This window comes from Oreochromis niloticus, linkage group LG2 (assembly GCF_001858045.2).
Source record: "Oreochromis niloticus isolate F11D_XX linkage group LG2, O_niloticus_UMD_NMBU, whole genome shotgun sequence".
Lineage (NCBI taxonomy): Eukaryota > Metazoa > Chordata > Actinopteri > Cichliformes > Cichlidae > Oreochromis > Oreochromis niloticus.
The window spans coordinates 31,983,258-31,995,417 of NC_031966.2; the positions used below are offsets into that span (position 1 = coordinate 31,983,258).

General features: G+C 43.0%; 1 protein-coding gene across 1 annotated transcript; it reads left to right on the forward strand.

Annotated features, from left to right (window-relative positions):
- The first annotated feature begins 105 nt into the window (after positions 1 to 105).
- fgf20b (fibroblast growth factor 20b) lies at positions 106 to 2,368 on the forward strand. Its single transcript, NM_001279689.1, is given in 3 exon segments — positions 106 to 761; positions 1,003 to 1,106; positions 1,255 to 2,368. Coding segments are annotated over 3 exon segments (624 nt in total). The 5' UTR covers positions 106 to 487; the 3' UTR covers positions 1,501 to 2,368.
- The last annotated feature ends 9,792 nt before the right edge of the window (positions 2,369 to 12,160 follow it).

Sequence of the window (12,160 nt, forward strand, 5' to 3'; positions counted from 1 at the left end):
AGCCCTGTAAGGGCACGTCTAATCTGACAGCCCCGCCCACTACGAGTCCTGTGGTTTTGCACCTGCCTCTGAGCACAAAACCTCCAGGAGCTCCTTTTACCTGCACTGCAGCGTTCACCGAGCCCCTTACTTACTGAAACCTCGCCGCGGCACAACAGAGGCGCGAGCATCTACTGTGGACAGGTATGCAACACGCGGGCTGTCTGGCCAGCAACTGCAGCCCACCTCTAACTGATGAAGAAGACGCACCTTGAAAAAAACAACAACAACCCGGAGAAGTCGGTGCAGCCAGTAGCTGAGATTTTCTGAGTGTTTGATGTCAGGGGAAACGAACCCGAGGCTGTGACTGCCACACGGGGACATGTGCTAAGTAACACAGGAGGAGAAGGGACGTAAACATGCAGTAAGTGGCAGCCAGGTAGCTTACTACGCAAGAGCGCTCCCTCCGGACCTCCTCTCTGAACTTTACCCGCTGAGCTCGGACGCGATGGCTGGTGGTGGTGGTGGTGCTGCCACTCTGGGAGAAGTTGGAGGCGTCTGGCACGGCATCGACGGTGTCGCACAAGTCGGCTCTCATTTCTTCCTCACGGACAGCCAGACGCGGCTGGAGGAGCACCTCGTACCTGGGGACAGATTCTCGGATTTAACGCACCTCAAGGGGATTCTCAGGAGGAGGCAGTTGTACTGCAGAACTGGATTTCATCTGGAAATACTTCCGGATGGCACAGTGCAAGGCACGAGGAAGGACCACAGCCGTTTTGGTAAATACTGAGATGATTTTTTTTAAAAATATAATTCCACTTGCAGAAAAGTAGTTGAGATTAAACAAATGAGAGGAAGAAAGAAAACGCGCCAACAGTGGCATTAGAACAGACAAGTTTCGATCTGATTCTGATTATTTACAAATATTAATTGTGGTAATGAACTGCTGACAGAGTTTCTTTGATCGTATTCTTTCATCTCTGCCAGGCTTTACAGAACAACTGTGTTATTCTCTTGCAGGTATTTTGGAATTCATAAGCCTGGCTGTTGGATTGATAAGCATTAAAGGGGTGGACAGTGGACTCTATCTGGGGATGAACAACAAAGGAGAGCTGTATGGCTCTGTAAGTGTCATTTCACTCATTCCTGTTACTCAAATCTTTATTTATCAATTTTTTCCCCCTGCGAGAGACTTTTTCATTCCTCTATAATTAATAATCCTAATGAATAACTGGGATGTGTTTTTCTGTTTTCCCCCACATCATGTTGCAGAAGGAGCTCACGGCTGATTGTGTCTTCAGGGAGCAGTTTGAGGAGAACTGGTACAACACGTACTCATCCAACCGCTACAAGCACGGAGACAAAGGGACGCGTTACTTTGTGGCATTAAATAAAGATGGGACACCAAGGGATGGGACTAAATCCAGGCGGCACCAGAAATTTACACACTTCTTGCCCAGGCCTGTGGACCCCGAGCGTGTGCCAGAGCTGTACAGGGATATCCTGGGACACAGCTGAGAGCTGGAGGCCTGGTCCAGATCAGGAATAGATGCTTAAAAAGCCCTGGCAGGGAGTCATGGGAGCAGAAAGGAAGAAGGAGGGACGCAGGCGGGGATGTGGCTGGTCGCAGGCTGGCGAACAGCAGCCCGACCAGCGGGGATAAAGGCATCGGAGAAGGGGGTGGGGGGCCTCTTGTAGGAATGCACGGGCCATCATCTCTCAGCAGCCAGGAGGACAGGCTAGAATGTCTGCACGCTCTGCATGAGGGCGTCATTTGTTTCCACAAAAGTACCTGCGTGGATTAGGAGACAAATAGGAAGCGGGCCTGAACGGTCATGGAGTATCTCCTCGGTTGGACAGAGATGCCAGCTGGTGTGGAGTCTGTGGGAATCTGTGACATTACAAGATGGTACTACAGTGTCAGTCAGAGAGACGTAGCTTGATCAGAAGGACTTTGAAGGAATACAGATTTTTTTTTAATCTCACCTGTCTTTAGACCTGTTTGAAAAAACAAAGTGTAAAAGCTTATTTATTCATTTTAGATACACATATTTATGTTATATATTTATTTATTTGAGAATATATTTTTACAGCTAGAATCGTAACGATAATATAGAAAACAAAAGCCCACTAGAAACTGTACTATAGAAAAACTGACACACTGAACTGAACTGTCGCTTATTCAGCTAGTACTAATGACTAAAAAATTATGAAAAACAATAGCAAATTTTTTGAAAAGATTCCCACATCTGGCATGCATTTTATCATAATGTGATTACTGTGAATTACTTTTTCTTTTTTTGACACAGCAATTATAACCAAACTACTGTTACATTTGAAGTCAGCAAAGTGACACTATGAACAATAAATTGCTCAAATTCTGATTAAAATGCTGTGTTTGTGAGCTTATAAGGGTAGCGATCGCACACTGTGTGTTCACCTATTAATCGATATGGAGGTGGGGGGGGTATTTAAAAAAAAAAAAAAAAAAAGGTGTGTTTTACTGGTTAACTTTGCCTCTCAACAGTTTAAACCTGCTTATGAGATCAATGTTGTCTTTCTTTATGGATGCCATTACGCCCGGAGACGAATCGTAGACCTGATGGATGCATAAAACTTCAAAGCCTCCCTCCCGAACGCTCCGAACGTAGAGGACATGATCGGAGCCAAATAAAATCTGACCTTTAGCTCGGGTCCTGCCACTTTTGCATAAAAAGAAGAGGTCAGGGCGATAAGGATTAAGAAACTCCTGCTTGCAATTTGAGATTTGTAGCCTTGTTGTCATGTCCTATTAAAGAATGTCCAGGTGGCCAAGACATCTTTAAGAAATTGTAGTCTCTCTCTCTCTTTTTTTTTCTCAGTATGTCTTTATGTTCAAAATATTAATTGCACATGAACATCAAAAGAAAACTACATTGCAGTTGGTGGCTTCTTAAGAAGCCACTATCTCTTATCTGTACACAGTTTCCTCCACGGTTTGGAGCAGATCTGTGTTGAAGCATGAAAGATCAGTCTGTGAACTGAGCGTGTGTGTGAGTGTGTGAGCCAGTGGGGTTGTCTCGATATGGATAGTCAACCCTGCTGCCAACTCTCTCCCGTCTACAGAGTGATACTGTGGGACTTTCCCACCTGCACACCTTGAACATCAACCGCTGTCGATTAATGACAGCATCCAGGAGTGGATTATATATCCTGCACACACGTGGACATCCCCCTGTCCATCCAGTAAACGCACGCAGGCCTATTACAGCATGTCTTCCTTTAGACACTCAGTTTTTTAAAAAGGGGCTTTGTTCCTGTCTTGTTCCATGTTTTCCAGAGTTTGTCCGTGACTTTGACCTGGAGCTTTTTGCTGTTGTTGTTCCCGACACCTCCAACAAGACTAATGTTTCAGTGCAGGCTTTCTCGCCATTGCCTGTGTAGGCATGAAAAGCAGACTTTGTCCAATCTAAGCACGTAAGCCCCCCCTTTTCACATTTTGAAGGTCATCTCTTTAAACATGCTGAAAATCCTGACTTGTGATACCTGATGCTCAGAAGTGCTCTTTGGCACTTGTTAAACTGGTGGGGTTTTTTTGAGTCTACTTGGCCCCTTTAGACAGATGCTTTTGTTCCCCCCCTGTTCCTCCTCCTCGTCCTCCAGGTGGTCCGCGACTCCTCGCTGAAAACACTTAAACCCCCTCGTCCACACCCACTCTGGAGGGCCGTCTGCCATGCTTAATGGATGCTCCGCCGACTTTCATCGAGTCCTCAGCGGTGGCCTTAAAGAGCCCTTGGGAGGGAAAAGCAAATCAAGTTTGTGTGAATGTGTGGGTGTGGGTATGGCATGAGTCCACTGGCAGGTGTGGAAGTCAGTGATCTTCCTCGTCTATCTTCACAGTCCAGTCAGGCAGCGCAGGTGTTCCCTCAGCACTCAAGCTCTCACACTCTGATCTCAGGCCTGCTGTTTGTCAGCTGGGGACATGACTTAGCAGCAGCAGCAGCAGAAGGTGGAGGAGGAGGAGGAGGGTGGCAATATAGCCGGCTTTGTTGTCTGCCCCCAATTATCAGAGAGCATAATTTCTATATTTAGAAGGCTGCATTGGGGAAGACAGGGGAGGTGCCGAGAAGCTCACCTGTTGCTTTAAAGCTGTGGCCACTTCTAAGACTGTGTTTGCACAGGGATGGTGCCTGCAGCTTTGTGTCATTGCAATCCTGCAACTATTGATTTCAGGCTCTTTGTTGTTTGTTTATTCCTTAGTAAATTGCTGTGCGCACAAATTATTAGCTGCATGTGTGTTTATGGGGATTACAGCAGAAGTGTAAGTATAGCGTTATCCACTTGATACTTTTAGGCTTTTATCCCAGTCTATGGAGAGACACAGAGAGAGGGAGAGAGAGGCATTCCGGAAAAATCTACAGCCAGCCTTCCCAAATATCATCCCTTGATCCAAGCTTCCAGTCGTCATTCATGTTTTGTACCCTGAAAAAGAAAAAAAAAGTGTCTTTCATACGTCCTGCATTGTACTTTGTTAGAGTTCAATTATTTTTAGTGTCATAGCTAAGAGGATTTTGTGGTTTTGCACTTCGCAGGCGGCAATTAGACCAGCATACCTGATTTACTGACACTCCACATCGCGAGCTGTCAGCTCCAGTGGAAAATATGCTCCTCTGTTTGCATCTCCATGGAGACATTAGTAGAAAACAGCCATGTTTAGGTGTTGTGCGGTACAGAAAGGAGAAGGAGCCGGGGCACATTTCTGCAGAGTTTAGAGTCTCGGTTAACAAGGCACGAATCGTGCCGGTGACTGACGGTGCTTTGTTTGACTAAAGGGACATGAACACACAGAACCTGGTGGAGGCTGAGGAATCTGAGCTGGCAGAACAAATGCACAGCTGCCATTTTTAGGATCTAACAGAGCAAAAATATCACACAGAGATCAGCGGGGTGTCGATAAAAGTATATACCACTGATGATGCACTGTAATCACCAATCACACACAGATAACAGGGTTTAAGAGAATGTAAAAGACAATATAAAACTTTTTCACACTTTCTAATCACTTTGCAAATTAAATTATTATTTTTTGTGGAGTCAATAATCATCTTTATGTCCGGATTTGTTGATAATTACAGCTCCACCTTCATCTCGCAACACCTAACCGTAACACAGATGCTAAATGCTCCACTGTGCCAACATCCAGTCAACAGCTCTGTCTCCTGTTTGGCAGAGTGCAGCTGAGCCTTTTGTCACTGGAAATAACCGTCTGCTCGGCACTTGGAGCAAAGTTAAGAAAGCCATTGAGAGTGAAGCAAAACAGTCCGGCTGTGGCCAAAACAAAGAGCTAAAAGGCATTAAAACGGTACGCAGAGCTGAAGCTTTGATATTACAAACAGGAATCTCATCAGTTGTTAATATAAATATGTGCTAATGCAGCGTTGATTGATCGATTATTATATGACAGTACTGTGTGCTAATTTATCACTGGGATAATGGGTAAGCTTAAATTTCACACTTGAGTGCACACTTCTGATTAAATGTTTGTGCATCTGCCTGTTTTATAGTCTAAAGCCATGAACTTTATCTGTTTTACAGAATAAAAATTGCATCTTTTTATTAAGTCCCCTCACTTTAGACTTTTGAACTTGTCTCCTCCTTGTGTCCACCAGCTCGCTCTAAAGAGGCCCCTCACATCTGCTGACCAAACCAGTGTGTGAGTCCCTCCGGAGCAGCCGTGTCACCATTTCCTCTGGCCTGCGTGTCCACATTACAGAGTCACAAATTAGGTCTTGACATTTCGATGCTATAATTGCCTCCCGAAAAGCATGAGGCATCAATTAGGCTCTCAGCACCATGGCGGGTTATCCCTACAGGACATAATCGCCACTCCGGGCTCCTCGGCTGGATTGTCCCACCAGGACAGATGCAAAACACCCACACACACAATAACCCTGCAAATATGCAAATATGTCTGGATCACTAGTGGATTTTTTTTTTGTGCAATCATGCCAAGATAAGCAATAAAACCAGCCGCTGTGGTTCCTAAACAGTTTGCCATTCTCATTAACACCAAATGATCTCTTTGAACTGAAAGCAGTGTGGCAAAAAAAAAAGTGTGTGGAATCCATGCTGGGGGAGTGGCAGCAGGTCTGAAGGTGCCGCCGCACTAAATAACAGCACAGATCTCTTTGATTTCCCAACTCTGCTGCAGCCTGACAGTTTGTGCTCCCGCAGGGCGTGGAGATCTCTAGGGTCAGAAAAAAGGTCAATTGGTTCATTTCCATAGCTTCCACTTTTAACATTCTTGGACACTTTGGAAGCAATTGAAAGAAAAAAGGAACACCAGCTAGCATTTTCAGACATGCATAAACAGAATAACACACAGAGAAATAAAATATATGAGCTTGTGTAGCTCAGAAATGCTGGAACATATTAGTTATAACAGACTTCACGTTCACTTGGAGCATTGTCTTTCTTCTAATCTGGTCATTTGGGAAGATTGCAGACAGCTACAACAACAAATAATGAGTCCATTAAATGTTTAAGTTATTTGAAATTTGTGCAGCTGCTTTAACCAGTGCAAAAGTCCACCGAAGACACAGTGGCTAGCTTGGTTTAGATGAGATGACAGCATCACACAGTAGCTGCACGTTCATGACGTGAATGTGGCGTTCCACCACATCACAAAGGTGCACCACTGGACTGAGATCTGGTGAGTACAGTGAAATCACTGTCATGGCGAAGAAACCAGTTTGAGACGATCTGAGCTTTTGTGACAGTGACTGTGAGCAGAAAAAAGAGCAGTAGTCTTAAAATGTGATGCAAGAAAAACAAGCCTTTCTTGTCTTCATCAACAGATTACCTCACTGCGTGAAGTCAGGCTTTCACTTAACTATGTTTGCCTTGATACATCACACCGAGTGGGACTGTCTGTTTTGACCGTACGGGCAGAAGGCGCCAAAGTAAAGAGTCCAGCTATGTGTAACGCTTACCGCCTGGTTAAAGAGCAAGTGAGATAGAGGGAGACTGTACTCTCGCTGCCTACCGGTGAAAGTGGAAATGTGCTTTGTTGCCCCTCAGTCAGGCGGAAAATTGCAAACCCATTTGTCATTGTGTGCCAAGATGCAGAGGTCAGTCAATGGGTTCCTTCATGACAAGCTTACGGAATCGAATGTTTTTCCACGGCCTCACCCTTTCACACCTGCACCTCCAGGTAAAATAACAAAACAAGGGGAGAAGGAGAGAAAAGAGGGCTTAAAGCGAGCCACATAAAGACGGGGGAAGAGAAAAACGATACGCGAGAAGAATTCACCGTGAAACCCTGCACGTCTATTGGCCATTTCAGCTCATTTGAACCCAATATATGTTCAGCTCACAGTGGCAGATGAAATGCCGTGCTTTGGCCAACATCCAAATCCGGAGAATACCACTAATTATTCCTGCGTGTGACAACAGAACATTCTTACGGGCTCAGAGATGTTTTTTGTTTTCCTCTCATTGAGAACAGCAACTGCTTGAGCTGACAGAACAACAGCAACACTTAAAACTTTTCCACTGCTTGACTGTTTCGTCCACACAGAGAGGCTCTGAGCTGCAGCAGTCTAAAGTAAAAACAGAATCAGGTTGATATGTACCTTTAAAAAAAGTGATTATGCTTTAAATGAAGAGCATGGGCAACAGATAAAAGATGAGATGAGATCACACATTTTAAAATTATTTGTATTATTTGATATCAACTTTAAAAGTCGTAGCTATATCTGTGATCTTTAACATCTGCTGTTGTTTCCAGGAAATCAGTTTATATAAAGATATCTTGCATGTTTTTCATCTTGTGAAAGGAAAGTGAAGAAAGCAAATATTCTAGCTTTAAATATCAGCTTGTGAGACATTATTGCATTTAACCTTCTTCTCTTTTTCAAGTGTTTCTGTTTCCCTGAACTCTGTTGCCTTTTTTCTTGCTACACATTTATCCAATACATTTAGGCACTGGGCTCAGTTTCAATATTTTCAGCTCGCGTTTTCAAAGCATGATTATTTCACAGGTTTTTGTTTTTATTGCTTTTTACTCATGGTCAGTATAAAACATGGGAGTAGTTTGCGGGTCAGAAAAATGAAGCCTTTGTAAAATTTCCTTAGACCGTTCTTAATGCATTCTCTCTAAAGGCCACCAGAGGGCGATAGCTGTGGTTGAAAAAAGACGTGATCCTATAGAAGTCTGTGGAAAAACAGCTTTCTGTTTTGAGCCCTGTTAACTTTTTCCAGATGCGTTTATGGGCTCTGTCATCCATCTCGGGTCACAGTGAATATAAAAGTAAAGTCTGTTTTGTAAATCTTGGTCATACAAAATTTATCTATTATGCTCTTTGGCTAACAACTTGTTGTTGTAGAGCAAGTGGTTTTTCACAGTTAGACCCGCCCTTTCTCATCCCATCCAGATTTTTGAAATCAAGATGGCGACCAGTGACTGTAAAAAAGTGGACAAAAATGCTCCTGTTCCTCACAATATACAAAAAAGAAACAAGTTTCTCCATGACAGCAGCTGTTACTGAAAACCGTGAATTATGATGGCATGCCCCAATTTTACATCATCAATTTAGTAAATAAAAATAAACTTGTGAGAAAAGTGACCCCTTAAACCCAAATCACCATGATGATGATGATGGCAGAAAGCATTTTAGTTTGATCCCAGTCCCATTCAAACACACACAGAGGGCGGAGTTTATAACCAGTACTGCAGCAAGACACCAGGGGGCGATGGAGACATTTTGGCTTAATGACGAATACAGTCAAAATGTTCATCTCAAGGCTTTGGACGTCATGTCACCGTAGTTACGTCCACCTCTTATACTGTTCCCACACAAAATCACTTCCTATTTATGTGAGCGTCTCAGTTCTCTATCCTTGGTTTCCGAGGCATAGCTAAAGTACTTTCTAACAATCATACAATGCAAAGACTCAAGCCACACTCTAAAATCTCAGTGTCAGCAAACCTGTGGTCATACCAGCAGCAGTTAGCGAACTGATGCTAACATGACCATGCTAAGGTTTTTACCATGTTGACATGCTAGTCTTACAGCACATTTGCCATCTTAGTTTGCAAATGCTAACACTAAATACAAACCACATCTCTAGGTTTATGAGAGTACATAAAATTTAGACGTTGATTCGACTGGGACATCTGGCAGGGCATGCAAAAATTTCCCTGTAACCCGAAAGCTATTTTACCATTGACTACTCTTATAAAAGACATTTGAAAAACAACTACCATCTAACAGAGAAAGGTCAATAATTGCTCTCCATATTAAGCATTTAAAACCACGACAGCCTAATATTTGTGTAGCACTGTTTGAACTTAGAAACTCATATTCTAAACATGACGTTATCTGGAGATCACGCTGCCAGAAGTACAAAGACAAATGGGCTGCAGAAGAAACCGGGGAGAGAAGAGTTTGTAGGGATTTGCATAGCTTCACTCTAAAGTGTGAAACTTCTTTTGCACTTAGATCAGTTCTTGTCAAGTAATCCTTAAGTTAAACAATTAAAACTCAGTTTCCTTTCCCTTCTAGGAGAGTGTGTTTAGTGATTGTGAACAGCTTATCTCCTATGACAAGACTGCTCTACAGATAGAGTAAACAGGGCTTTGCCATACAGTACAATAATCTGTAGCTCTTACATAGTTGCACTGTATAAATCACAGGGCTAAACATGAACAAGCCCCGGCGAGTCACTAGGCTCTGAGGGTGCCGCTTGAGTCGCTTGTTGTTTTGGAGAATAGAAAGGAGTGTGAGCCAACACAGAAACCACTTCAGAGAAATCAATGTGAATCAATAGACCTGTAATCTGCTGCATTATAAATGCTACGATCCCTAATTACATCACTTATGCATAGTGTTAAGTGTATATGATATAAAAGCTGGGTGAAAGTGGATTTGCACAACTGTTATCAGGGCTGTAACCTCGCATCACATTAAAATGAAACCAGACAGCGGTGTGTGCGTCTGCGTGTGTGTGCTCCCTGCTGCTGTGGCTGCTCTTCGCTGTGATCTCTGGGAGTGTTAGCGGTGCAAAACGTTGTGGCGAACTTCAAACAGGCGTTGCAGCAGAGCTCAGATCCTCCTCCACAGTAATAACTTTGAGTGCTTCTGGAAGAAGGAAATCCCCTGGCCAGGAAAGACACATCACTCCACTACAGAGGCAACGAGACGGGCGGTTTAACACAGCCAACTCACTGACTCCACCTTTAAACCACAACACACAAGACTAGTGGACGGTGCTAAACCTCGGTTAACTTGGACACAAACTTCTGCACATCCCGGATACCACCAACTGTAAAACTGAAGGCCATTTTGTTTTTGTAAAATAGCGAGGGGAAGCCTTCTTATGGGTTTATTGGATAAGATAGCATTAACTCATATCAGGTCTGTATTTATACAATCTAAAACCAGACTAAGTCTATCTCAGGGAGCTTCACAGTGTGCAGACCATTCAACAATATGTGGATCTATTCTTAGACCTTTCTTTAGATTAGGAAACCTTTTACAAAGTAACAGAATTTGGATCTTCTTCTAGTATAAACAGATGAGAAAACTGGATGAATGACAATGAAAATGACTTTAAAAACTCTCAAATGGAATTATAACATGATTATTTCCCAGCCAGCATGTGTGATCAAAACTCCTGTGACAGTATCTTTAGAAGACTCTTTAATGGACCCATATCAATCAAAATCCATCCCAGCATGCTGCTCACAACTGCTGATTTCTCCCGCTTATCACAGATTCAGTGTTTAATCAGCAAAGCCTGGAACAAGCCTTTATTTTCCCAAAGCCTGCATTTGTTCCAGTATCAGAGGCAACATGAAAAACCACGAAAGAACCGCAACAGGTGATAAACCACAAGAGTTAAAAGAGACTGAAAGAAGAGGACGCGCCGTTCAAAGATTGAGATTTTGACTTTTTTAGAACAATTCTAGTTCGGTGAGCATGTTGCGTACACGGTGTAATACCTGAGGTGTGAATTGGCAAGTTGCGTGTTCAACAAATATAAGGACTGCAACATCACCAACTGTCCCTTAGTTGGGGCAGTTTGTGAACTTTTCAAATACCAAATTCTTCTTCGCTGAAGATGAAAATTTCGCACATATGCACAACAAGCAACATCACAACTCGTGCACGTTAAAGGCCTCATAAAAATCTGATGCTGTCTGCAAGCCAGCTAGCATGTGCACCATTGCCACTGAAAACATATCCTCCTCTTTGTGGCTGAAAATTCGGTTGTGGGCATGTGCGAGAAATGTACACAGTAATTGGAGACTAATTGACTCACTATGCAGTCGCCTTGCAAATTTGTTACAGTTACAGTTAGTTGCTGTCTTCAAACTGACGTTGGCGCATCAAGACAGCGATAAAACGGCAAAAGGATGGAGCCGTGCTGCTATCAGTGTCAATTAAACGTGTTCAGGTTGGCAAGTAAATGCAATATCTTTACAATAAATTGGCAAAAATCTGAAATTTCTTGCTTTCTACATATACAGAAATTCACATTAACTACTTACATACATTCAGCCAGAACCTCATAGATTTGAAACAGAACTTGAGAAATCAGTGCAGACTGACTCAAACTGATTGCAGTGTATGGGCAATCTGCCTGAGTTTATAAATTAGACAGCAGTTATGTGAAAAACTGTCTGAGAGTAAGTGCAGTTGGCGATAAGTTGTCAAAGGTGACCTTTGCAATCGCCTTGCGATCAAAAGTTGGTTGCTGCAACCACTGATATTTTTACTAATTATAAGGAGGTTGCTATTCTATTTTTACAACATGCAGCTGAGCCATGCTAGCAACTCTGAGACACATTAGTGCTTTCAGTTAAATGCAAAGATACAGTTTAAGAGGCAAACATAGTTCAGTATATAACTTTTCATAGTTCATATTCATAGTTCTATCAGGACCACTTTTTGTAGTCTGGCTCTGTTCTGTGATGTAGATATTGAAAACCAGAGCCCAGTTTATGGTCACCACTGTCCTCACGAATTGTAGCACATGCCAATAGTGACAACTGCTGGTGTCGAAATGCTCTGCTGTCATTTGGGTTGGATTTGCACCTCGTGATTTTTGTAAAGCTTAGTTTATGGTCATCATATTGGTTGTTGCACATGCCTACTGGGGCATCGCTGCAACCCCATAACTATTTATACTGGTG